Here is a 25,722-nt window from a genome sequence, read left to right as displayed (position 1 = left end):
TCAATATGATGTCACAAGCTTTACATCATATTAAAGTCATGTAGAACGTCAGATTGACATCAAATTTACATCAGATGTCGTGACATTGCTATGACCTACGTATGACGTCAAAATAAGGTCATGTGTTCACTGGGTATATAAGTATGTATCTCGCTGTAGACACTGGCACAAAGTTTTAGATCAAAACTTTTGTCAGACCCTTTTTTTAGGGGCCTTTTTTTTTAGAAGGAACAAACGAAAAATTTTTAATGTTCAGTAAATTTACGACTGGCCGATTATCGGTTCGCAAGGTTGGATTGCTGTTGGTGAATCACTGGTTCATGATTAATTCTTGTTAAATGAAAAAATCTACTAATCATTTATTAATTATTAAAATAACTTATTGTTATAGTTTTTTTTAATTGATAATAATTCATTCTTTATTTAAACTAAGTTTTCATTAATAAATATTTTAATTTTCCAATTATATACAATTGAAAATTAAAATTTCTTTTCGTAAGATAATATTTGCAATCAACAACCGCAATTTTAGAACTTTACATCTATAAATTAATTATAATAATAAGATTACGAAATTATTTTTTTTTTCTAGATAATAAAAAATAACAATTAAATTGCTTTTTATATTTCATAAAACCGAGTGGTTAGAGTATAATGAATAAGTAGTTAATTTGAAAGAATCAGCACACGAGTAGTAGGTTCAATTATTAGCTACCGTTCAGGCCTAGCACTCAGAAAGACGGCAGTTCGCGCCCAGAGCCCAGCAGAATTTGTCATCGAGATTTTTCAACATCATTTTCCTTACTTGAATAGTTTAAGCGTTGATAATCATGAATTATATATACTAAGATAATAATATTAAAACTTTTTTTTTTTAATTCAACTTATTTGCTTGTTTGCCGATAGCCGAGCGCCATTAATGGGCCGGAGTTATCATTTGTATATTACCCGTTCATTAGGCCATTAAAAGTTGCCAATATGAGGCCGTTAATCATTATACTTCACCCGGCCATGGGTCCTCCAAGGGCCAGTTTCCAAACTTTGTATGGGATTGGCAAGGATAGGGTTTTACAAAATCAATATAAAGTATTTCTACCCCAACCTGTAATCTAAAATTTTTGAGCTCGACTGTTAAGCTTACTCAATTAATCCAGCGGAGTATGAATTGTCTAATCTGGAATGGCTCCAACGTTCAAATACGTCACCAACCGTTCTGATTAAATTTGCTGGGGTCGAATTCTAGCCTACACCAGCTTAACCTCGAAGAAGTCGAGTAGAACTAGCTAGAGTAACTTTCCATAGAGAAGGGGTCAATTATCACTTCGTTAACCTTCCAAATAAAATTTTTGAGCTTGAATGTCGAGTTATTACCTTTTTAACCCAGAAGAATATCATTGACCTCAGCTAGAACTGTTCCGGAAGCAAGTGGTACGAATTTTACGTCGCCGACCTTTCTGATGTAATTTTTTGGGGTCAAATTCTGGTTTTCACCCATTTCACCCAAAAGAAATTGGGTTGCACTAGCTAGTATCCTTGCTCTAGCAAATGTTGTGATTTGCTAAGCGCTGACGTTTTTATTGAAGTTTCTGCAGTCGGAAGATAAAATTTTTCTCGTATCACCCTGAAACTTATCCATTCTACTATCTTAAATACTTCTCAGGGCCAATAATTGAAATTTTCCGGCGAGCTTATTGAATTTCCGCGCCCGCGATGCTCCTAAGCGATCTGAGGATTCTTAATTATGCATATTCACGGTAAATACGTTTTTTTTTTTTTTTAGTTTTTTATTGCACCACCAGGCGGCGCTAAATGCGTATTTTTAGGGGGACAATGTCCATTGAAGGACATTGGCATGCAGTCCTAATTTCACTTTTTTTTCAAAAATATTTTTTCCAGATTGATAATTTTGACATCACCTATATGTCATATTGACGCCATAGAATGTCACACAAACATCACATTTATATCATGCTTATGTCATTAGTTTTACACCATAACCTTATAAAAAACAGTGGGAAATAATGAGTCACACCTGACTCATATCTTACGTAAATGATGACATAGCATAAGGTCACTCTGACGTCAAATTTACGTCAATGTGTTTACTGGGAACCTTCCTGATAAGTTAGGTATAAGATCTCTCTCTTAATTTTAATACTGCGTGGTCCAGTACGGGGTTATCTTCGTCCTGAGATTTCACTGAGCATAGCTGGACAAGACACCTTTAACTTTTACACATGTGTGGGCCCTTATTTTATTACGACCACATTTAGTTAATAAAATAAGTGGGATCCATTACAACGTAACAGAATATCAGAATCGGCTAAGCTGGTATAATTTCGAAGTATCTTTTCTCCTTAAAATCGGTAGGAAACGAGGTGACCCGGAGATTCACGTGATCTACGCATAAATCCAACGGCTAGAGAAAACTAGCATCGCCTAAGCAGCTCATATGAGGACAGCTAGCTATTCCCGCCCCAACCTGCACATAAATAAAGCGCATATAAAGCAGACTGCACAAAAGAATGTCTAACCAAATGTGATGCGGTTCTATCCAAACCCGTGACGACCTCACGTTTGAAATCAACTGGACTAAACAAGTAAATGCGTGATGCGACGCTCGCTTTTCATCAGCAACACGGTGACAAACTGGCGACCAACTGAACTTACCGGAGAGATAACGATAATATTCTCACGAGTTTGATAAAAGATCTGACTGCAAAGTTGAATAAACTTCGCGAAAAACTCCGGACAGCCGTGGGCATAAAAATTCAATTTCCAGACCCCTCAGAAACTTCAAGCTCCACTTTGCAGACACAATCCAGAGCTATAAATATTTCAAACGTTGTCTGCTACCGTTGTAAAATACGCGGCTACATGGTTTGCAAGTGTTGAAACCTGCCAAAAAACGCCCCAACTGCCCATGGTCGCAACTTATCGTCTAGCGATCTGCCAGCGTGAAGATGAGCATCTTCATCAAACTAGAATCGATGTAGGAAGGCTCACCGTATGATGGTGGGCATACCGCGAAACCACGGTGGTAAAATTTCACAAAGCCAGCGTGGATCCACCGAGGAGAATACCACCTTCATTTTAACCATTGGCCTAATAGAGGCTTTCCATCAGGTGAAAATGGACCTGGAGAGTCAACAAATGCCGTATAGAATTACAGGAGCTCTATCAACCTTTCAACAGTTGACAAATACGCTACGTCGTTGATTGCTCAAAAAGTTGAATGCGATAAGCGGAGAGGATCTCATCGAGAGTCTTCGCATGCCTCAATGATTAGATTAGTATCTTGTTATATCTTGAGGAGCATCTGCTATTCTTAAGATAAGTATTTGAATTCTCCGGGATGCAAAATTCCTCGTGAATCGAAAAGAGTCATTTTCATCAGAATCGGATGCGATTCTTAGGATACCTAACCGAAGTTACAGCTGATTACCTAGGTTTCTCAGAAACCTACCGAGTCTCGACATCGTATTATTGGCCAGAAATGTTCGCGGACATAAAAAATTATGGTCAATCGTGTCAAGTCTGTCACTTAGTGAAGTCGGACCAAACGTAAGCAATTGATTTTATGGGATAGCGCCATCTCATTGGCGACTGAGAAAATATTTCGATTGACACTGTTAGGCCATTTCCTCGCTCGAAGTCCAGGTAAAACTTCTCTCATCTCTGTTGAAGATGTGTTTTTAAATATGTTGTCGAGTAAACTGCGTACTTTTTATCCTGTATTCCACTAATGGTATATCGAATTATCGTGGCTTTATACATTTATCATGTATTTTTTATTTGAAAATTACACGGTTAATCAGAACTATCTCTTATTGTTGTGTTATAAAACTTCAACATCCTTGATTATTTAAAATCATAATTTTTAGGTTTAGAAAAGAAAAATTGCTGATATCTTAAGGCCAAAAAATTTTATAGGTGCGTTAAACTGAATAAATTTTTTAGTATTACAGTAGGAATATTTGTTTCAATAATTTATTAAATGAAATTTATTGTATAAAATATAACATGAACAATCGAGGTGAGCACTTCTAAATTTTTTCAACATTTTCACAAATATAGCTGAAAATTCGAATTTTCTTTTTATCAATTAGATAAATATATTTATTGAAAATATTAATACATATATTTCTTAAAGATATTGATAAATTTATTTATGATTAAAGACATCTGTCGAATTTTTCGTCCGAGAGAACATTCAATCTATTGGAAATAGATTAGTTTTTTCCATTTTATTGATTCTACGAAACATTATTTTTATTTTTAGTACTGAGAGGCATTGTTTATATTGAGATTAGGAACTTTTATTAATATTGTTAAAATATTAAAATTTGTGTGTATACTGATGAAAAATGCATTTACGATTATATACATACTCTGAATAAAAAAAATAATGAATTTTGCATATCCGTCGCAATGTTATTATTCCTATTATCACTTATGAGTATATTTTTAAAAATCTCCCATAGCGGCGATGATATTGGATAATGCTGTTCTAGCATCACTTTCTTGAAAAACACTTAGTACTTCCATTGCTTTTTGAGAATGATCTTTTTGGAGTTGTTTCGTCAACTCAATTCCCGGACCTCTGTTAACTTGATCGTATACCTAAAATTTCAATTATTAAATAAAAACCATTTATATCGTAAAAGCTAAAATGAAAATAATCCATTTTATTCTTACTTTGGCGTAATCTACGTTATGGACGGACTCCAATCCCTTGTCTATTTCAATCAAAATAGATGGATCATGTTCGATGTGAAACATAACCGGAGCAGAACATAGATTGAAAGATGTCGATCTGTCTTTGCCAATGAAAGGACTTAAGTCTAAACATGCCTATAAATGATAATTCAAAAGACCAATTGAAGTCTTTAGTTATTTGTACTTATACATTTAACAAAACATCATTAATTTGATAGATTAATTTTAATAAAATTTGTATTTGACTCATCGCCTGTAAGAAATATGTATGCAGCGTAGATATTTTTCCTGCCGGGCCTGAATTACCTTACTTTACCGAAAATTATGATACCTATCATAAATTATGTGACCCACCAAAAATTACGATATTATGAGAAATTACTGTAAGGTACGGTAATATGCTGCATTTTTACCGCGATGTAGGTAATTTTTGATAAAATATGGCCCATACCGAATTTATTTGTTGAATGATCACAGTACCGCTTATATCAAATGTTAAAAGCTATCGTATTTTTTGAGGTTAAGGTCAAATGTGTAGTATAGATAATTGTTTATGTGACCACGTGAATAAGAGACCTCGAGTAAAAAACATCTTTTCTAAAAGTAGCGTTGAAACAATAATAATCAATTTTTAATAGTGTAATAATAATGTGTGTAATAATAATGTATAATATTTATGACTAAATATTGTACACTATACAGTAGTCCTACAATGGTCAGAGTTTTTTAGCAAGACATAACTTTATTATTTTGATTTCAATAGTAAACGAAACTATTGTAAATACTGTCGAAGCAATTAACAAATCGTTTTGGATGTAATTAAGCAGTAAGATTTTCTCTTTTCTTTTCGCATTTCTTACTTAATCTCGATTCTTTCAATAAATTTTTCAATAAAATAATGAAATTTTATCAAGATGCACTGGACACGTGCTAAATAAAGTCAAAGTTTGTATACAAAGGTTTTAAAAATTAAAAAGTCACCACAATTTATATCATCATATTGAATTTTGTAATTTGAAAAATTTGGTATAGCTATCAACTACTATTATATCGTAAAATAATTTTGTATCGTAAAATACTTTTGTACCGCAAGATGCATTTGAACCGCAAGATGCTTTTACCATCAAAATATCGTAAAATATGGCATTCTGCCGTAAAATACATAGCTTAACGCGGAAATATCGTATTTTACTGCAAAGTACGGTCTTTCACGTTAAAATGAGGTATGATACAGTACATCCTGATGTATCTGATGTTTGTACTCTTCTTTAACGGAAATTTTATATACGCTGCAGGTGCTAAAAACTCAATGAAATTAATGTCACTAGTAGTCTTACCGAAGAACACAATGTCAGGTTTGTTGTGGTCAATTTTCCGAGTTGTTGCGAATGCCTCGTTCCAATATATACGGCACCGATCATTCTCAACAACTTGCGGAATATCTGCTGGCAGATAAAGTAGCATTGGTGTCTTTTCGAGGTCAAGGACCTCGAAAACAACGAGAAGTTTTAGGGTTGGCCGGCAGGGTCAACTGTTTTTCACTTTTTTAATGTCCCGCTAAGAAAATCGAAAATTTTCAAAAAAAGGGAAGTTATTGGTTTCGATGCGATTTTCGAAGACCGAGTTTTTAACAGATCTTGACGTTTTGAGGTCCTAGGTAGCTATCTTGACTATTTTCAAGAGGATGTTCGAGTGTATATATGTGTTTACGTACGTATGTCTGTATGTAAATATTCTCTAACTTTTGAACGGATAAACTGATTTGGCTTTTTGAGGTGGCGTTTGAAGCGGCTCATTAATTCCAACAATTTCTGATTATTAATTTAAATATTTATCAACAAAATAAATACAACAACAACCACACGGTATAACACACTCCACATATGATGAATTGATTAACCATATTTAGTGTACTAGCCGTTCAACATGGATTTTGACAAAAAACTTTAACCCGTCAGCACTCCCGTTATGATCATTTTGCTCACGCTCGCTTTTAAACATGAATAACTTTTTTTTTTCAAATGGAACGAATAGTTGAAATTTTTTCTATCTTTGAATAGTTTTATCTATTTTCAGATTCCGCTTTAAAAAAAATTTGTTTGGTTGTCATAGAAATTATAAAAAAATTTTTTTTTTATGCTCCTCAAAAAATGAGCATTTTTCTCATAACGGGCGTAAAGGCGTAAGTAAAAAAATTCTATGTTCGGTTACTCTCGTGAGTGCTCGTATACTTTCGGCAGTCTACGGTGTGCGAAGTATTTCGGCTGAATTCTTTAAAGTTTAAATTACGTTTATTAATCGTAAATAAATTACAACTATCATTTATTTATTTTTTATTATTCTTATAATACATAGAGTAATTAATTTATGAAAAATATTTTCTCGCTTAAAATTTGAAAAAATTTGTTTGGTGCCTACGCGTTAAGCGTGAGCAAAACTCTGATCACGGGCGTAAAGTATACTGAAAAGCTGACGGGAGTGCTGACGAGTTAAGTTGTTTTACGAGTTCTTATAATGTTTAATAGATGGAGCTCAGTTACAAATCTTGAGACGCGTGGTGAAATATCATTTCAACACTCACTTTCACAACACCGGTGGTAGTTGAGGACATCTACTTTGACTTTACTCAACTTTTTCGCACCGTTCGATAAACAGAGTTCACAACGCAGATTATGGCCTGCAGGGTCAGCCGGTCCACAGATTTTTTTTTATAGTCGTGACTAAATGTCTATAGAAACGTCTACATACTTTACTCCGTATTGTGTCCGTTCAGACACAATATAAGTGTTATAATATTTAGCAATACAGAACGCTTACCTGCCAAGCGAGAGCCAAGTGTTTTCCAAATAGGTACCCATGAGATTGTATGTCTTTATTATGTCCAGCTAATTTTAAAGTTCCTTGACATGATTTACCAAGCAATGCACCAGCACTTAATACATTTTGCAAAGTCCATTCTCTGACAGCATATCCTACACGATTTTCATCAGGTAACGGTGGTAATGGATTGTTTTGTTTATCTCTTCTACCAATAAATTCGGCTTCAGCTAGATCACGAACCGCACTTGACATTAATTCTACCAACTGCAAACGAAGTAAATAAGGTAAAAGTAGTAGGGTGTTAGTTTATTTGGTGGTTTTAAATTTTATCTATTCTACCAAAAAAGTATGTTAATATTATGGAAACAAAAATTCCTACCAAGTTTGAGCCTAATCCGAAAACGTTCACCATTCCCTCAAAACGACTGAAAATTGAAACGTAAAATACATTGGTTTTTTTTACTTTTTTAAATAACTTTTAATTGTTATTCAAAAACGATTAAACGAAGTATGCTGTTGCGTAAAATTAATATTAATACTTTCTTTCAGATGTAGAAAAAATAAAATTTTCAAAAAAGTCAGTTTTTTATAGGTTAAGTTTTTGAATGAAATTGTAAAAATAATGATATTATAAAAAATGAAAAATTTTGCGATTCCTATACTTACAAATCCAATATTATAGTAGGGGAGCCCAAGCGGGAATTTCGGGATTTACTCGAGCGCAGCAGAATAACATGAGGGGGGAAATCTTACGCCCTATTAAGTACCCCCACCAAATGTGAGCTCTTTACATAGGGACATGCGTTTAGGGCAGCCGATAGGAATAGTGAAAAGAAAAAAATCGATAGGTCGAAAAACTCGAGCGCGTCAGATTAAGGTAAAGTGAGTTAATTACTTGCAGAAAAGTGTGTATTTCAATAATCTGACGGTTTGCACTTGACCTAAGGAAATAGGAGAGTCACAAAATTGTAAAAAAAAGTCACCTGGATTTACTCGAGCGCGGTTAATTTTTTTTTTTTTTTTTTTTGAAGGGATTCATTCAAGGATTACGGAAATAACATAATCTGCCGATTTCCACAACCCGAAGTAGTTAAAATCCTCAATATAGGGTGGTGCATGCAGCTGCTGAGAACTATGTATTCCCCACTCCACGCCTCTCTTCCGTTCTCACGCTTTCTCTATCTGTCGACGATAATTCAAGTGACGATGAAGATTAAAAATTTTTTGTCTCCGTTTTTTTCTTCATTATATATATTAGACCGATCCGAAAAAATCGACTATTTTTTTTGTTTGAAATCCCGCATTGAAATGTCTTCTGAGTACTGAAAAAAGACGCCTGTCAAAGCCAGAGCTATTAATTTTAATATTTAGAGGTAGCGCATGGCAGATTTCTATTTCTCGTTTGAATAACACGGGAAAAAATTTTTTTTTTTTAGAATATTCTACCTCTCAAACCGAAGAACGGATTTTATGTGCGATAGATATTTTTCGAGGAAATCGAACGCTCTACAAAAAATGTCTCTTGTCATTTATTGATAAATTCATATGTTCAAAAGTTATTTGAGCTTGAAGTCAAATTTATAGTAAATTTTGAGATCTCATTACTATTCCGGCAAAACTATCAGACTTATCACAAAATGTCATAGAAACTTTTTTATAAGTAATTTCATTCCTGACAAATTATCATGAATAAAGTTTTTTGAAATTCCGCATTGTTTTCTAGTTATTTTCATTTTAATGTAAAGCTTTTTTTAAACCCTTCAGATTAAGGAAATTCCTTCACATAATTGTAAGATTATGGGTCAGCTCGACAAGGACACCATACTGAACCGTCTGTATGTTAATCTGATACGCTCGAATATTTCAAGGTCACGATTTTTTTTTTGGATTTTCAAACCTTTGCCAAGAGTTTTGGTCGCGTCCAAATCGTCAGTCTTTTGAATAGGAGCTTCTTTGCGGTGTACTTAACGTCTCTTCGGAATATCTGGCGCGCTCGGATAAATATTTTTTTATCCCTTGCGGTCTTGAAAATACTCTGGAAAGACTCTGAAAATATTCTGGTAACACAATGCAACCATACAGACTCCAGAGTATTTCCAGAACGGTTTTGTGCCCTTTTTTCAGAGTGAACTCAGAGTATTTCCAGAGTGAATACAGAGTAAATCCAAAGTTTTTCCAGAAAGTAACCAGAGTGGATACATACTGACACCGTTATGCACCCACAGTGAATACAAACTGATACCAAAGTGGTTCCAGAATATTTTCAAAGTGGAATCAGAGTGAAAACAGAGTGAATACATACTCAAACCAGAGAGTATTCAGAATAAATGAATACTGAAAAAATAATATATTACTCTACAAGGGCAGAAAGTTGGAGATTCCTGCACTGTGCATCAGACGCGCAGTTCAGGGCTCTCCAACTTTCTGTCCGTGTAGTGTATACTATTTTTCTTTATACCCGGACGAAAGTACGTTGACAAATCAAAGATGTATAAATTATATAACCACGTTTTAGCATGTATTGATGCCTGCCCCGACATTTTCGGCACGAGCGAAGCGAGTACTGCTGGTCGGGGGGCAGGCATCAAATATATCTACAAAAAAATGATCATTACACATTGTTAAAAGAAATAATTATAATTATGATCCTTTTGGTAACAGACAATTAACAATTTTCGGATTTTACTTTTTTTTTTAAATCCATTACAAAAAAATAAAAACTAAAAATATGCACTTGTAGAAAATTAAAAAAAACTGTAGGCATAATTTTTTAAATAATTTTTTAATTTATAATTTATCGTTTAAAAAAAAAATCAAAAAATTAGTAGACATCGGCTGACTTCAGTATCATAAATAATTTCTAATTTTTTTCTAATTACTAAATTTATTAAAAATAATTTTTTGTGTTTTTATTAATCTTTAGTAAATTTTACTTTTCCAAAAACACAGACATAAAATTTCAAATTAATTTTAGACAAGTTTTGAGGTTATAAATATGAGCGAGAGTGTCAGCAAATCTCCTCGAAGTGACGGTAGTATTCGTATAACCGGGTAACAGTGTGCACGAAAAACTCTTTCGTCCCGCTGTTACTTTCTTTCCGCCCGCTGTTGTAAACGGCGCGCGAGTAATCCCAGCACAGCAGAAATGTTAGACTTTCTGCCGTAAACTCGAGGCCGAAAGTACGTACTTTCGTCCGGGTATGAAGAAAAAACAATTTACCGAAATTTATGATTTTTAGAATATTCAAGAGCATTTATTGAATACAAAAATCACTTTTTTTGATTACTGAAACGTCATTTATGTTTCTGGATTGTAAAAATAAATTTTTCAAGGAAAAAAAAATATCAGACATTGATGTCACAATGCAATGTAGCATCTATTATATGACCACCAAAACAGGCACTTGTCACTATGTCAAATAACGAAGAAGTATCCGTGCCAGAATTGTTTTCAAGTATGGAATATAACAACTCTGAAATATATATCTAACCAGGGACAGCACAAGAGATTGGGTGCGATCTAGTGGCGAGCACTTAACTACTTCCGCTGCTACCTAGCACCGGTGACTTTCTCCTCCTCCACATATATCTTCTCCCAACAAATTGTTCTTTCAAGTCTTTTTTTTTTACATTAAAAATCAAATAAAATAAAAAAAAAATTGACAAAATGTCGATGAACAAGTGCCTTTTTGACGAAAAGCTGTTTAAGAAGCTCGCAAAAATTGTAAAGTTACAAACAATTTAGTAAAAAAAAGAAGAGGTTTGGTTTTTTGCAAATATTTCGAAAACTATTTGAGATTTCTAAAATTTGAAAAAGTGCTTTAAAGAGCAGCAAATTTCCTAAAAAAAAAGTCTATCTTCCCCGAACTGTGCCGGCCATATTTATTATTTTAATTTAACGGTGAAAATGGGACTAAAAACGGGTAACGGCGCGTGCACGCTCGTCGACCGAATCAATAGCACGATCAAAAAAATTATTTTAACCGATTAAATCTAGATATTAAGGAATGAAAAAAATTTGGTACTTTCTAAACACACGAATAAATAATAAGAAGTTATTGTTTTCACCCCAATTTTCGCAACTCGAGTTTTCATCAGATGTCGACGTTTTGAGGTCCGAGGAAGCTATTCTGACTATTTCCGGATGGACGTCCGTCCGCACGTGTGTGGGTGTGTGTGTGTGGATGTGTGTATGTATGTAAACTTTTTTTTTCCGACGATATCTTTGAAACAAATCAACCGATTCAAACGTTCTTGGTGGCAATCAAAAGGACTCACCAAGACTTGAAATTGATTAGATTTTAGAGTCTATTGGTCATGTAGTTTACAAGTTACACGAAAAATAAAAATTAAAAAAATTTTTTTTAGGTTTTTTGCGTATAATTCTATAGCCTGGGTTAAAATGCCCTACGGATTGGCCGGAGCCCCTTCCACTTTTCAGAAAGCTATGGATTTACTGAAGGAAAGGTTTTTTCAGAAAATTGTTGACAGGAAGCTGCTCAGATCGTGCTCTGATAAAGTGTTTGCCTACCTAGATGATTGGGTAATCATAAATGAAACTTATGAAGAATACAAGGCCATATTATCATTAGTACTCGAGATATTCCGCAAAGCAGGGTTACTCATTAACCCCAAACAATGCAAGTTCGCGAGGTCAGAGGTTAAATTTCTCGGGTTCATTGTCGATGCTGAGGGTCTTTGACCTGACCCCGAAAAAATGGCTCCTGTTGTCAATTTTCCAAGACCAACTACTAAAAAACAAGTTCGCAGTTTCTGTGAACTTGTGAATTGGTACCATAGGCACTTACAAAATGTTGCCAAAGTACAAGGGCCTTTAAATAAACTTTGCGGTTCAAATACGGATTAGAAGTGGGGTGATGAGGAAGAGAGGGCTTTTCAAGACTTGAAAAAAGCTCTTATTAATGCAAAACCATTGGCAGTGCCCAAACCAGATCTACCGTATGTTCTTTACACTGATGTCAGCGATACGGGCTTAGGCGCGTTCTTGGTCCAGAAAGAACCTGATTCGGGAAAGGAACATTTGATTATTTGTTTAAGTCGTCCCCTTCGTGGTGCCGAGACTCGGTACACTACGACGGAAAAAGAGTGTTTGGTGGTTGTATGGGCCGTCCGGAAGTTACGGTGTTATCTAAAGAGGTTACCGTTTACTGTGGTCACTGACCACGCCTCTCTAAAGTGGCTTCACACTCTTAAAAACCCCAATGGTAGACTTACTCGGTAGGCGATGGAACTTTTATTGCACCGAGTTAACATTGAAAATCGTCGTGGGGTTGAAAATGAAGGCCCCGATGCTCTATCGCGTTTATATGAAGATCAGGAACCGGTTGACTAGTCTCAGGTATTAAATGATATAAAAACTAAGGGTACAACGTGCACCCGTATACAAGTAAACCAATGGTATGATGTTAAAAAATCTCATGTCCGTAAATATCCTGAAAATTTTAGTGACTGGCGTATAAATTCTGACGATAGATTAGAATATTATAAACCAGATTATTTGAAAGAGTACGATGACGATAATAACGCGTGGAAATTGGTTGTAAGGGAAAACGAGATTCCCGATTAAAAGGAAATCACCACGTGCCAGATGCAGGTCAACTGAGGCGTGATAAAATGTATCAACGTTTGTGGGTGAATTATTACTGGCCCGGTATGTATAGGGACGTAGGTGATTACGTTGAAAATTGCGAAGTTTGTAAGAGGGTAAAATACAAACAGTCGTTAACTCAAGCCCCAATGCGCACTCACCAACCCATTGAACCGTGGGCTGTCGTGGCTGCTGACGTCACGGACCCCTTTCCCAGATCAAAATCTGGTTATCAGTACATACTAACTGTGCAAGATTTATATACGCGGTTTATAGAAATCTTTCGGCTGAGAAAACAAACTGGTCTTAACGTCAGGAAGAGTTTCCGTCGTATATTTTCGCGTTGGGGATATCCCCTATTTCTTGTAAATGATAACAGGAAAGAATTTATGATTCAATAGATTAAAGGCTATCTAATTGAAACTGGGGTAAAATCTATACCCACTGCGATTGCTCACCCCCAAAGTAATCCAGTGGAACATATCAATCGCACTCTGAAACCCATGTTGCGAGCGTTTATAGAGAAAGACCAGACTTTTTGGGACGAGCACTTGAGAGAATTCCAGCTCGTCTGCAATAGCAGCTATCATGCGTCTTTGCACATGTCTCCTTATTATCTAGTTCACGGTAAGGAACTACGTTTATCTGGTAAACTTACTAGCCTTGAATTAGATGATCTTGATTATGATAACGTGGCTTGGCGTGAACGTATTAATCGAATTGATCAACTTCGAACTAAAATTAAAGAAGTTATGCGGGTTGAAAGTGAGAGACAGGCAAAGTACCAAAATAAGGGGCTCTCAGAAGCCCCAGAAGTTAAGGTCAGTGATATTGTTTATTATCCCAATAGGAAATTAAGTAAAAGGATCGATGAATATAGTTCTAGTCTAGCAAATAAATTTTTGGAGCCTGCAGTAGTTAATAAAGTCATCAGCCCTCTGATAGTTGAGTTGAAAACCAGTGCTGGAAAAATTATAGGAAATCACTACGTTCCAGATCTAAAGTTACCAAGGCGTAGCAAAAGACTGAACCCGTAATTTGGAAATTTTCTTTAATTTTACTTACAGAGAGAAGCCCGAAACCGTAGAGACCTGGAAGGGTACCTCAGCAACCCGGACTACTACGGCACCTTGGCCCGAGCTCAGACCGAGCTTCGTCGCGAGAGGAGAGAAAAGGCAGCGTTGGCCAGGGCGGCTGAGGCAGCCAAGACGGCCCCAGTAAAAGTTAGATTTGTCGAGATTGTGCCGAGGAAGGGGTATTGCCCTCCGAAACCGCTGCCCTCTCATCCTTTGCTTCGCCGCTCATGTACTCGTAATTAGCATCTGTTGGGTCTTTGACGAAAACTCACCTCTACCAGATCCCAGGCTTGTTCGTCTGCCACGCGACGAACCTGAAAAAAGAATTGAGGGGGCCTCTATCGGCCCCAAACAAGAGGGCCAGTTAGTCCAGTTGCAGATTCCCGAGATCTTCATCACGGCACCGTCAAGCCGGTCTAGTAGTTATGTCTCAGCATTGGACCATGATGACGACCTCCTCGTCATTGACCACCTCATCCAAAATATTTCTTTTCTGGTTTCGTCAAGCTATTTCAGCTTCCGAGCCCCAACTTCAGTCTGGCGACGGGGAGTGTGACAGTGCGATTCTGGTTTTGAAGACGTGAGAGTTAAGGCACTCCATCTTTGTTGCATTTCTTTTCATTTCCAGCCTAGCCTTGTCTTCGGGTTAAGGAACGCATGGGGGTAGGCCTCGCGCAGCAGGGAACCGTATGTTTGTCCCCTGTGCGATTAGGAGTGGGGTCAGCTGAGGGCTTGACCGCCCCGAAGGTTTATTCAACAGACACTTGAGTCTGAGACGCAAAACCTGGTACCTCATACAATTATATCTGCTTTCGAATAATTTATTCTACACTATTTGTCACCTCTAACTATATCTTTACTTTAAAATTTTACAAAACTATTAATTAAACGTAAACATAAAGTGAGTCTGTGCAATGATAAGTTCTGTTTTCCGTCAAGTTAAATTTTCCCCGAGGTTTCTTTCTGTTGCTGTGAACCGTCGTCAACCGAGGAGATGCAACGACGAGGACCACCTGTAAGTACCTAAGTCATTTCTCACAACCATACAGCTGGCCATTTTTCTCTCCAAGTGTGTAGGTATCCAGTCTCGTCGATTTCCGCCCAGGGTCTTATTTATTCCACCAAGAACGCTTGAATCGGTTCATTCGTCCTAAAGATATCGTTGGACAAAAATTACTTTTTTCAGTGAAATGTGAGTTTTGTCGGTCTAATAGTTCATTTAGGTCGAAGAGCTCAAAAATTTACAAGTAATAATGTTTTCGAGCTTCCTGACCTCGAAAACGGCGGAAAATTTTGGGGCTGGTTTGCAGGGTCAGGCGGTTTTCAGATTTTTTTTTTCTTTATACGATTTTATTCAGCAACTCAAACTCAAAAATGCTTGAATTTTTTGGGAATAATTTTTTCTAGATTTAATTGAAAATATAAATATGATTGTTACGCAACATCAATTTTTTTTATTCGATTTTAAATATCGAATAAAATTTATGGAAAAAAATTCGGAAAGACCAATGTATTTTAAGTTTAAAGTTTCAGGAGTTTTGAAGTACGGGTTGGCGCTATCGGATCAGGCTCAAACTTGACAGGAATTTTGTTTTTCATAGTATTAACATTTTTTTCTCGATAGGATGGATAAAATTCTAAAATGACCAAAAGATGACCCCTCTTTACATTTCAGTCAAAATATTTCAGTCACTATAATATCTTTAAGTAAATTCTATCGAAAAAATCCATGTGGGATTGCATGGGAACCCATAGGAATCCATATAGAAAAGTATGGATTTATGTAAGAATCCATACAGGAATTCATGGATACCTGGATTCCCATATGAGAATTCAACATCAGAAAGTACTGTGGGTACCTGGATTCCCACATAGGAACACTCCGGGAAAAAATGATCAGACCTGAGCATGCCTGTTCATGTATGATCAGGCCTGAAATTAGACCTGATCATGCCTATTCATGTATGATTAGGCCTGAAATTAGACATGATCAGGCCTGATCATACCTGTCCATGCCTGTTCATGTCTGAAGCGTTGAATACACTCAGGCCTGATCATGCCTGTTCATGTCTGAAGCGTTAAATACAGTCAGGTCTGATCATGCCTGTTCATACCTGTCCATGCCTGTTCATGCCTGGTCATGTCTGAAGCGTTAAATACGCTCATGCCTGATCATACCTGTCCATGCCTGGTCATGTCTGTGCATGCCTGTTCATGTCTGAAGCGTTAAATACGCGCAGGCCTGATCATACCTGACCATGCCTGTTCATGTCTGCTCATATATGTTCATGTCTGTTCATGGCTGTTCATGTCTGCTCATAGATCTAAAATTTTGTTGACCAAGAATCTATCACGTATAAGATTTTTATTACTTGAAGTTCATACGAAACTTACTTTTCAACTAAATCTCTTAGGTCAGTAGGTAGCGAGTTACACTTTCGAGCGCAAGGTCCACGGTTCAAATCCTGCACACGCCCGAATTTTTTATTTTTTTTATTTTTATAGCAATAATTATATACATGTATAATTGAATATAGTTATACATAATTATATATAATTATATAGGGCCATTTTTTATATATAATTTTTTTACCCGGATGGGCATGAACAGACATGAACATATCTGATCAGACATGAACATACCTGATCAGACATGAACATACCTGATCAGACATGAACATACCTGATCAGACATGAACATGCCTGATCATTTTTCATGTCTGATCAGGTTTGAAGACTCATCCCTGTTCATGTCTGATCAGGTCTGATCATTTTTTCCCGGGTTAATACGCATATATGAATAAAAGAACAGAATAATATTCCTATAGGAAACCATCCCTGATTAAGAGAAACGATTCGAAACGATTTGCAATGTTAAATGCCCGTAAGAAGGGCGATTCAAAAGTATTAAAAAATATTAAAATTTTTTTTTTCTAATTTTTTAAATCGTTTCTTCTAATAAGGGATATGTGAATCTATTCGAAGACGCCATGTGGGAATCCACATTGGACTCTAGGCTGGATTTCCATATGGTTTTTTTTTTTTTTTTACCAGGGAAAATATCAACTTACACCAATATCAAACGTAAAATCGAGTTATTTCACCTGATATATTTTGACTGATGTGATTTTGGCTGAGACGTCATTTCTGAGATATTATGAGGTGAAGCCCCAAAATAACAGACTCCCAAATATATAGTATTCACGAAAATTAAAAAAAATGTATAAATAGCTTACATCCTGATTTCGAAGCGTAGCAAGTTCAGCACTGCTATTCCCAAGCAAATAATCCCCACTCAATAGTGCAATTTTATTACCAAATGTCATATCATTTAATTCAGAAGCTTCAGGATAGACGCCAGATTGAATATTAACCAATCCTTTATGAACCAGATGGCTAGTTCTTATCATTTCAGTAACTTCTGCAAGTGCTCGCTGATTATGTAAAACCCCTGCAGCTTTATCTTCCTCCATAGCATCCACATTGTGATGACCAGCTGCTTTAGAGATAAGTAAAACTATAAGACCCCATGCTTGCATGTTATTCTTTCCATTGTAAATAAGACTCCTATAATAAAATTTCTATATACGAATCAATAATTTAATGATAAGAATAATTTCGTAGTCATAAAAACTAACTTTGCCGTTTTGAGTAATGGATGATTTGACCCAACTAACTTTCTGAGGTGAAGAGCAACATTAGCTATTTCATCACTCAACAACCATCTTAAATTGAGAAAAGAAGTAGGATATCCAACAATTTTTTCAGCTTCTGATACTGCTCGATTCCAGTCAGGTCTTTGATTCGCCTGGCTCCCAATTTTAGTAGTAAAGTATTGAGATTGGCTTACATCAATTTTATATAACTTTAAGATTCGATTCCATTCCTTGCATGAGATAGGATGATTTTTATTCAGATGTCTTGATAGAGAACAATTTCTTATAAATATAGTAGGAAACAAACTTCTCAGAAACATTTTATAATAAATTTTTAATACACAACTTATTCAAAGCACTGCGATACACTGTGATACATAGTTAAATCAGCTTAGCATTCAAAAATATGTCATGTTTAAAAACTTTCACTTCTGGCCTGAATTCTTACGCATGTATAAACAATAAACATTATGTATGACGTATGTAGTTTAACGTATTTTGAAAAATCACATTGATACTTGATTTTTCTCGATTACCTCTCCTGTAAAGCTGTGAAAAATAAAATGAAATTTTTTTCATCTTTCAAGTCGCGAATTTTACAAATAAATAAAGTCATATCAAAATATATATCAATGGGCTATGTTTTTTAGAGTTTGACATCATGTGTTGAACTGATCCGCTCACACATGAGTAAACAGCAATCTCTATCCCGCTTTCTCACACGCATACGCCAAATAAAGAGAGATAAAAGCTGCTATTTGCGCATGCGTGAGCGGATCATTTCATATAGTTGTAAGAATTTAGTCCTAAGGACTTGTTGGTACCAATTGTATGGAAAGGGAAAAAATTGTTCGATTGTGCAAACCTATACGATAATTATTCCTGATAGCAAGAACTTCTAGTCAGAAAGTTGGTGGTAATTAGTTGCGATCAAGTTGACAACAACTTGTCGACAATTTCAGTAACATTCGACAATTCAGTACATTTGTAACTGTCGACTGCAAGCTGTTACCAACTTGCCCAGAAAGTTGACGACAATCTGCTGCCGTGTCCTAGGAGCCCAGATAACCAGAATGTCAGCACAATTTTTGAGCTAAAACTTTTGTCGTCTCAGTGATGTACACCATTCAAATATAGTGGAAACCTAAGCATGCAAACCTCTCAATAAGACAATTTATAGATAAATTGAGAAAAATATAGATAGCCCGAACTGGGAATCGAACCCAGACCAATTCGGTATCGCGCCGAGTGCTCTACCAGTTGAGCTATCCGGCACTATACTATATTCCGTTCAATTTGATCGATAACTTATTGAGCCACACCGTCCTTCGTACGGTAATACACCATCTAAATATAGTGGTAACCTAAACATACAGTACACATAGAAAATTTCAGTTCAACTTTTGAGCGCTTTTTGACGTCAAATTTCACATAAATTTGACGTAAACTTAAAGCTGTTATTAGACGTCTATGAGACATCAAAATTTGAGACGCAACAAGTGACGTCAACAAAACCAAGGTTACTAGAATAGGTCAGACTATTCTAGTAACCTTGAACAAAACCTCAACTGTAGAGATATTTTTTACCTTTTGATTTTTGAATTTACTTTGTTGAATAGTTGCTAGATGCCGCGAGTTGGCTTCTCTTTAATATAAACCGTTCCCCCTATCCAAAAATTCCCATAGAATCCAATCAAATGCGACAAAAACCTCATAGAAACCAATACATTCTATAGGATTCTATGCGGTTCTTGGATAGGGCCCTTTTGTGACTACTAAATCACGCAGAATGTTAATTTTTCAAATCAAATGTTACACAATAAAATTAAATTTTTTTGTTATTGGTTATCATTTAGAATATCTTTGATTAAGATGAAAAGTACAACTGGATACACTCTTGTAGTTGTATAAAGATTTATTCTGATCAATCAATTTGCTAGAGAAACTATGAAAATATATTTTTATAAAATTCAACACCGAAAATGGCTTGATAAAATTTATTTAAACTTTACAAACAATAATTATTAAACAAAAATATTAAGTTGCGGAAAAAATAATTGAAAATTTTGATTCAGTCCTATATGATCTATCAGTTTATTCCAGTGGCTGCTCGGCTCGAACATTGAGCTATAAAATTTTTAACTCATAAGAAATTTTATACAATTTTATAAGATTTAATTGTGATATCATATAATTTTGAAAGAATTCAGGATCTTTATAGCATAGTATTTATAGTAGAAGATAAAATTCATCAATTTAAAATACATAGAATCTTCAACTTTCGCCATCTAGTAATGGAATTTATAAAACCGCATTATCTAGTGAAAGTCAGAATTACCGGGTGCCATTCACTTGACCCAAGGTTACTAGAATACCCTATTCTAGTAACCTTGACTTGACCTAATAGTACATTATTTTCTGTCTTTTAATCCCTGATAGCACGAGCTGCTCGTCAAAAAGTTGGTATTCATTAGTTTGCGACCAACTTGACGACAAGTTGTCGACAACTTTAGCTTTTGAAACTTTTAGCTACAAGTTACCGCCAACTTTCTGAGAGAATTAACGCCAAGGAAGAGCCGCCCCTGTCCAAAAATTCCCATAGAATCCACTCAACTGCGACAAAAACCGGATAGAAACCAATACAATCTATAGGATTCTACGCGGTTTTTGTCGCAGTAGAGGTGTTATGTTCTCAGGGCCTCGGGTGCCTTCATCTGTTAATTAATTAGTGAACTTGAGATCCATAAATACGCGCGCATTTAAATTTCATTTGAAATTATATATTAATATCTTACAACACTTATTGCGTCTTATCAATATTTAGTCAATAATTTAGATAATAAATCGTCGTGGCACACACTTATTAAATTATATATTTTTATTATAAGAAACTTTAAATAAATAGATAAATAAATGTTTATTTCGTATTCAGAGAAATATAAATACAGTTTGAGTGGTCTTGGAACGTTTCCTGTCACCCGATACTTAAAACCTAAACAAAACGCACGCATAAAAATCATGAATAGGCCCTTCACGGAAAAAAGAGCAGTTGAAAAATTACAGTTTCGTATAGTAGTAAAGCGCTCCGAGTCTGAAACTGTAAAAATTACATTTTTTATCAGTAAATTTTACAGAAATAACAAATATTACAGTTTCAAACTCGATATTGTCGATTTAAACTGTAAAATTTGCTGCTTAAAATTGTATTAATTTTATTACTGTAACAAATTTCTAAAATTACAGTTTAAGCTTTAATGTTTAAAGATTTTTGCCCCGAAAGCCTTTTTTACTGTAGAAACTGTAATTTTTCAACTGCTCTTTTTTCCGTGTTGTTCTGTAGTTAACAGTAAATATGGTTAAAACAAATGCATACCCTATAAACAAATAAAAAAAGGATATATTTAACAAATAAATGTTACTTATAAATAAAACCATGCCACAAGAACTCAATTATTATTGTTAATATATATACATATGAAATAAAGAGTGACTCGTACTATAAATAACTTAGTAGAAATATAGAAATATAGCATTAGAATAATTATAGTGGTGTTTCGTGATAAATAATAATGTCAATCGTATTAAATAATTAAATATAGAATAATTACCTGAAAGATTGTATTAATAAGTACAGGAAAGTGGAGTATAAATAATATAAGTAATAAGTAAAGTCATAGAACGGATAAATAAAGAACGTAGATGTGTAAGCTCATATCTCGTAAGTGTATTAGTAGAAAGTATAAATGTATAAGTATATAATTAGAAAGAACGTTGATAAGTACATACATTGAATATGTATGTGTGTGAGTATGAGAATAGTGGGTGAAGTCGAAGAGTGGAGAGTCAGAGATCTTTCTGTCGTCTGATGTAACTTCACTTCTCTCCGAGAACTATTTACGAGCACAACTGTTATTACTGATCAAATCTTACCTATACTTTATAATAAAACTCAGTCTTCAGATAAAAGTTATTTTATAAATTACATCTATCCTTACCCATAATTTCATTAAATAATAATCATAATCATCATCATAGTCAACAATAAATTTATCACTGTTTTTAAATTCAAAATTGGTCCCGCGTGACAACGAACTGCCCACTGTCCAGGAGGTGGCGTCAGCTCCGATCCTAGTAGCCTCCCAGGACATAACAGTGGATTCCATGGGAATTTTTGGATAGGGGCAATTCGAAAGCAGGTTTCTGAGAAAATTGAAGGCATCTTTCCGTCAATTTATGGATTGCCAACTTTTGCCACCAACTTTCTCAGAAAGTGACCGTCAACTTATTGGATTTCCAACTTTTGCCATCAACTTGGCGTCTAGTTGCGACTGTTAGTTTGATGCCAGTTTCTTACCAACTTGGCAATCAGGGCACATTCTCTAAAATATCAATATCGCAAAACTGTGTAAGCAACACTAAGTGACTGATTTAAAATTATTGTGGGCTTTCATGTGATTGAACGAAACTAAATTGACAATAAATGTAAATGCCCCTTAATTAACTCGACTCTTCAAAAGTAAATCAAAAAAATATTTTGTAATTTGTTATTACTGTTAAAATTTAGTGCTGATAACTTTTCGTAATCGCATTAAATAAAATTTCAACATAAAATGAATGACTTTATTATAATGTGAATATACATCGCATTGATGACAAGTACAAATGTTTTAAAGTTGACTTTGTCGTACATCGATTAGTATGAAAGTCCCCTAATAGTCACTTTAGCTAGAAATTGACAGTAATTTGATGTTGAAATTACCTGCAATCTGCTGCCCGAATTTCCCAACAATTTCACAGCAAAAGCTTAAAAGAAAAACTTACGGTTAAATTTTCTTTAATTTAGAGATTATTTTTTACGATAAAAAAAAGTCGGTAATGTTCTTTCTTACCATTTCAGAAGGTAAGCGAATTTATACACAAAAATGTCTATAATTTGAGGGTATAAAAAAATACTTAACAATTTCTTAAGTCAAAAATTAACAATAAATTGACATAAAATTTGCCTGAAAATTAACGACAAATTTTTTCGAGTCAACTTTTGGTGAATTTTCATTCTAATTCAGACAGTAAATTTACGTCAAATTCAGTAGCAACTTATATACAAACTGTGGTAAAGAACGGAAAAGTCCGAAGTTGACGGAAATTTAACGAAAAATTCAACGAAACTTTTCTAAGTAAACTTTTGTTAAAGCAAATTGTGCTATTAGGGTGAATGGCACACTAATTACCTTCTGAAGATGTAAAATCGAAGCTAAAAAATTTAGATTAATTTGAGCTACTACTGCAGTCAAATTTAGTTATTTAATTTTTGATGTCTCGCATACATAAAATAGCGGCTTTAATTTGACGTTAAATTTACGCTCAATTTGACGCCACCTCCTGGACAGTGGGCAGTTCGTTGTCACGCGGGACCAATTTCGAATTTGAAATCAATAAATTTATTTATTGATGGCGATGATTGTGGTGATTATTACTCTGTAAAAAGAGCGGTCTTAAAAATGGACTCATTTTAACGCCGCCCGGTGTTAAAAGAAAATTACACCGGTGTAGGAGGAGTAATTCATCGGTGTTAAAAATACCGGTGTTAAATCGGGGTAACCGCGGGGTAACCGGTGTAAAAACGGAGTAATATCGGTGTAAAAGCGAGGTAAACGGTGTAAAAGCGGAGTAATACCGGTGTAAAAGCAGGGTAAACTGCGTCCGCTTGGAGTATTAATTTTAAAGATTATAAAACACAAAGAAATGTCACTACTTTATGAAAATTAATAAAAAATATCATTTATTAACAAGTATAGTGATCGAGTGAGTAAAAATATTCACAAAGTAAAATATTTTAACACCTGTAAAGAATATCTACACCAGCGGCGGCGTTATTTTAAAACCGGTCTAGAATATTTACACCGGCAGCGGTGTTATTTTCACACCGCTTTCGGTGTTGAAATTTAACACCGCCGATTTTTACACTTACACCGCTTGGACTTACCCCAGTGAATTTTTACAGTGTATTCTTGTTATGATTATTATTTAGTGGAATAATGAAATTTTGGGCAAGGATTAATATAATAACAAAATAACTATTATCTCAGGACTGATCAGTCGAGTTTTATTATAAAATGTTGATAAGATTTAAATGGTAAATATAGTTGTGCTCATAAATAGTTCTCGGGGAGAAGTGAAGTTACGTCCGACGACTAGCAAGATTTCTAACTCTTCACTCTCCAACTTCTCTCCATTATCCTTATGCTCACACACATACTTATACAATATATGTACTTATATATCTACGTTCTTTTCTTATTCATTCTACGACTTTACTTATTATTTGTATTCTATTTTGCTGTACTTGTGGACAATCTTTTAGTTAAATGTTCGAGACTATCAGAGATATATTTCTCTAGAAAAATTCTATATTTAATTATTAAATACGATTGACGTTATCATTTACCATGAAACGCCATTATAATTATTCTGACGCTATATTTCTATCATTGTAGATTTCGTTATCCGCCACCATTTATTTCATTTATTTATACGAGTCACACTTTATTTAATTTATGGGTCATACCGCCAACCCATGCAAAGTTTGGAAACCGGCCCTAGATCGGGCCATTACTAAGCCAAGAATGTTGATTAATGGCTCAGCAATGGCAATTTTTATTGGCCGACAAATGGCTAATAGCCGGAATGATAACCTCGGCCCATTATTGGCGCTCGACTATCGGCCGATAAACGGCAGCCAGCAATCGGCCAAGCAAGCAAATAAATTTAATTGAAAAAAAATTTTATTATTATTATCCTTGTAGAATTTATAATCATTAACGTTTAAACTACACAGAAAAAAAGGTTGACTTGGCCCAAGATAATTTTTGCTTTCATTTTTTTATTCTTGGGCTGAGTAATTGGGTTTTTTTTAATCCGAGAACATTTTCTTCGACTAATACTATAAAAATATTGTGTCAAAAATAATTAAATTTTAATTCAAGTTAAATAATCTTGATTCAAGAATAATTATTTTAAATCAAATTTATTTTGTTTCCAACTAAGTAAAAAAAAACTATCGAAACAAGATACTTTTCTGTCTTGGTTGGTGAGTATAGTAAATTGTCACAATATATATCAACATCTCAAACCAAGAACTTTTTTTGCGTGGCAGAAGAACATTTATTCACCGTTTGAGAAAACTACATTATCGACTCAAGACAACGGTCTATTGTAATGAGAAAATTTTAATTTTGGTTTAAATGAATTATAATTTTAACTTAATAAAATAACTTTTCTTGAATCATGCAAATATTTACTTCACGGAAGACATAAAATTCTCCCATTGATATTTTTTTTTCTTGACTTAAAAAAAATGTAGTCTCGATTCAAGAATATAAATGACTCTACTTGAAAAAATATATCGTCCTATATTTTTGAGTGAATTTAACCTAGTATAAATATTAAATGTTTTGAAGCAGGATATTATATGTGTATATTCAGAATATCACGATACGGCAGTAGAGGGGATAAGAAATAAACATCCTCGATTAATGGTTTATGAACAACTTAAGAAAAAATAAATGGTTTACTCATGGTAGGAATCGAACCCAGACCGATTCGGCATCACGCGAGAACTTTACCAGTTATGCTATCCGACGATTCCATGAACGTTCGTTTCCTTTACCTATATCCAGTAAGCACACTGTACAACGTAGAGACTACACTACCGCCACTTTAGTATAGTACAGTTAGCTTTCCCAAGAGAATTTTCGAGTTGGGCCGTGAACGCAATTGCTGTTGGTTCAAACGTCTACGCTTACTCGCCGCAACACAACAAAATACTTGAACCAAGATATTTCTT

The 25,722-nt window shown here is 34.8% G+C and overlaps 1 protein-coding gene across 1 annotated transcript; it reads right to left on the bottom strand.

Moving 5' to 3' along the window:
- Positions 1 to 4,007: 4,007 nt before the first annotated feature.
- LOC130669791 (all trans-polyprenyl-diphosphate synthase PDSS2) lies at positions 4,008 to 18,570 on the bottom strand. The gene is made up of 5 exons (XM_057472857.1): positions 17,862 to 18,570; positions 17,460 to 17,790; positions 7,537 to 7,803; positions 4,699 to 4,854; positions 4,008 to 4,623 (listed from the first exon to the last, which is right to left on the bottom strand). The coding sequence occupies exons 1-5, from the start codon at positions 18,197 to 18,199 to the stop codon at positions 4,468 to 4,470; spliced, it is 1,248 nt and encodes a 415-aa protein (XP_057328840.1). The 5' UTR covers positions 18,200 to 18,570; the 3' UTR covers positions 4,008 to 4,467.
- Between the last annotated feature and the right edge of the window lie 7,152 nt (positions 18,571 to 25,722).

The sequence above is a fragment of the Microplitis mediator genome, chromosome 6, assembly GCF_029852145.1.
Source record: "Microplitis mediator isolate UGA2020A chromosome 6, iyMicMedi2.1, whole genome shotgun sequence".
In the NCBI taxonomy this organism is placed as follows: Eukaryota; Metazoa; Arthropoda; class Insecta; order Hymenoptera; family Braconidae; genus Microplitis; species Microplitis mediator.
The sequence above is the reverse complement of the archived record's forward strand: the minus strand, read 5'-3'. Positions and strand labels throughout refer to the sequence as shown.

Bases quoted from the DNA above. Each gene is read 5' to 3' on its own strand.
- LOC130669791 (XM_057472857.1), bottom strand. From the start codon at position 18,199: ATGTTTCTGAGAAGTTTGTTTCCTACTATATTTATAAGAAATTGTTCT. The intron at 7,804-17,459 runs GTAAGCTATTTA...CTTCGTTTGCAG, and splicing joins CTACGCTTCGAAATCAGGAT to TTGGTAGAATTAATGTCAAG. The intron at 4,624-4,698 runs GTAAGAATAAAA...TTGAAATTTTAG, and splicing joins ATAACGTAGATTACGCCAAA to GTATACGATCAAGTTAACAG.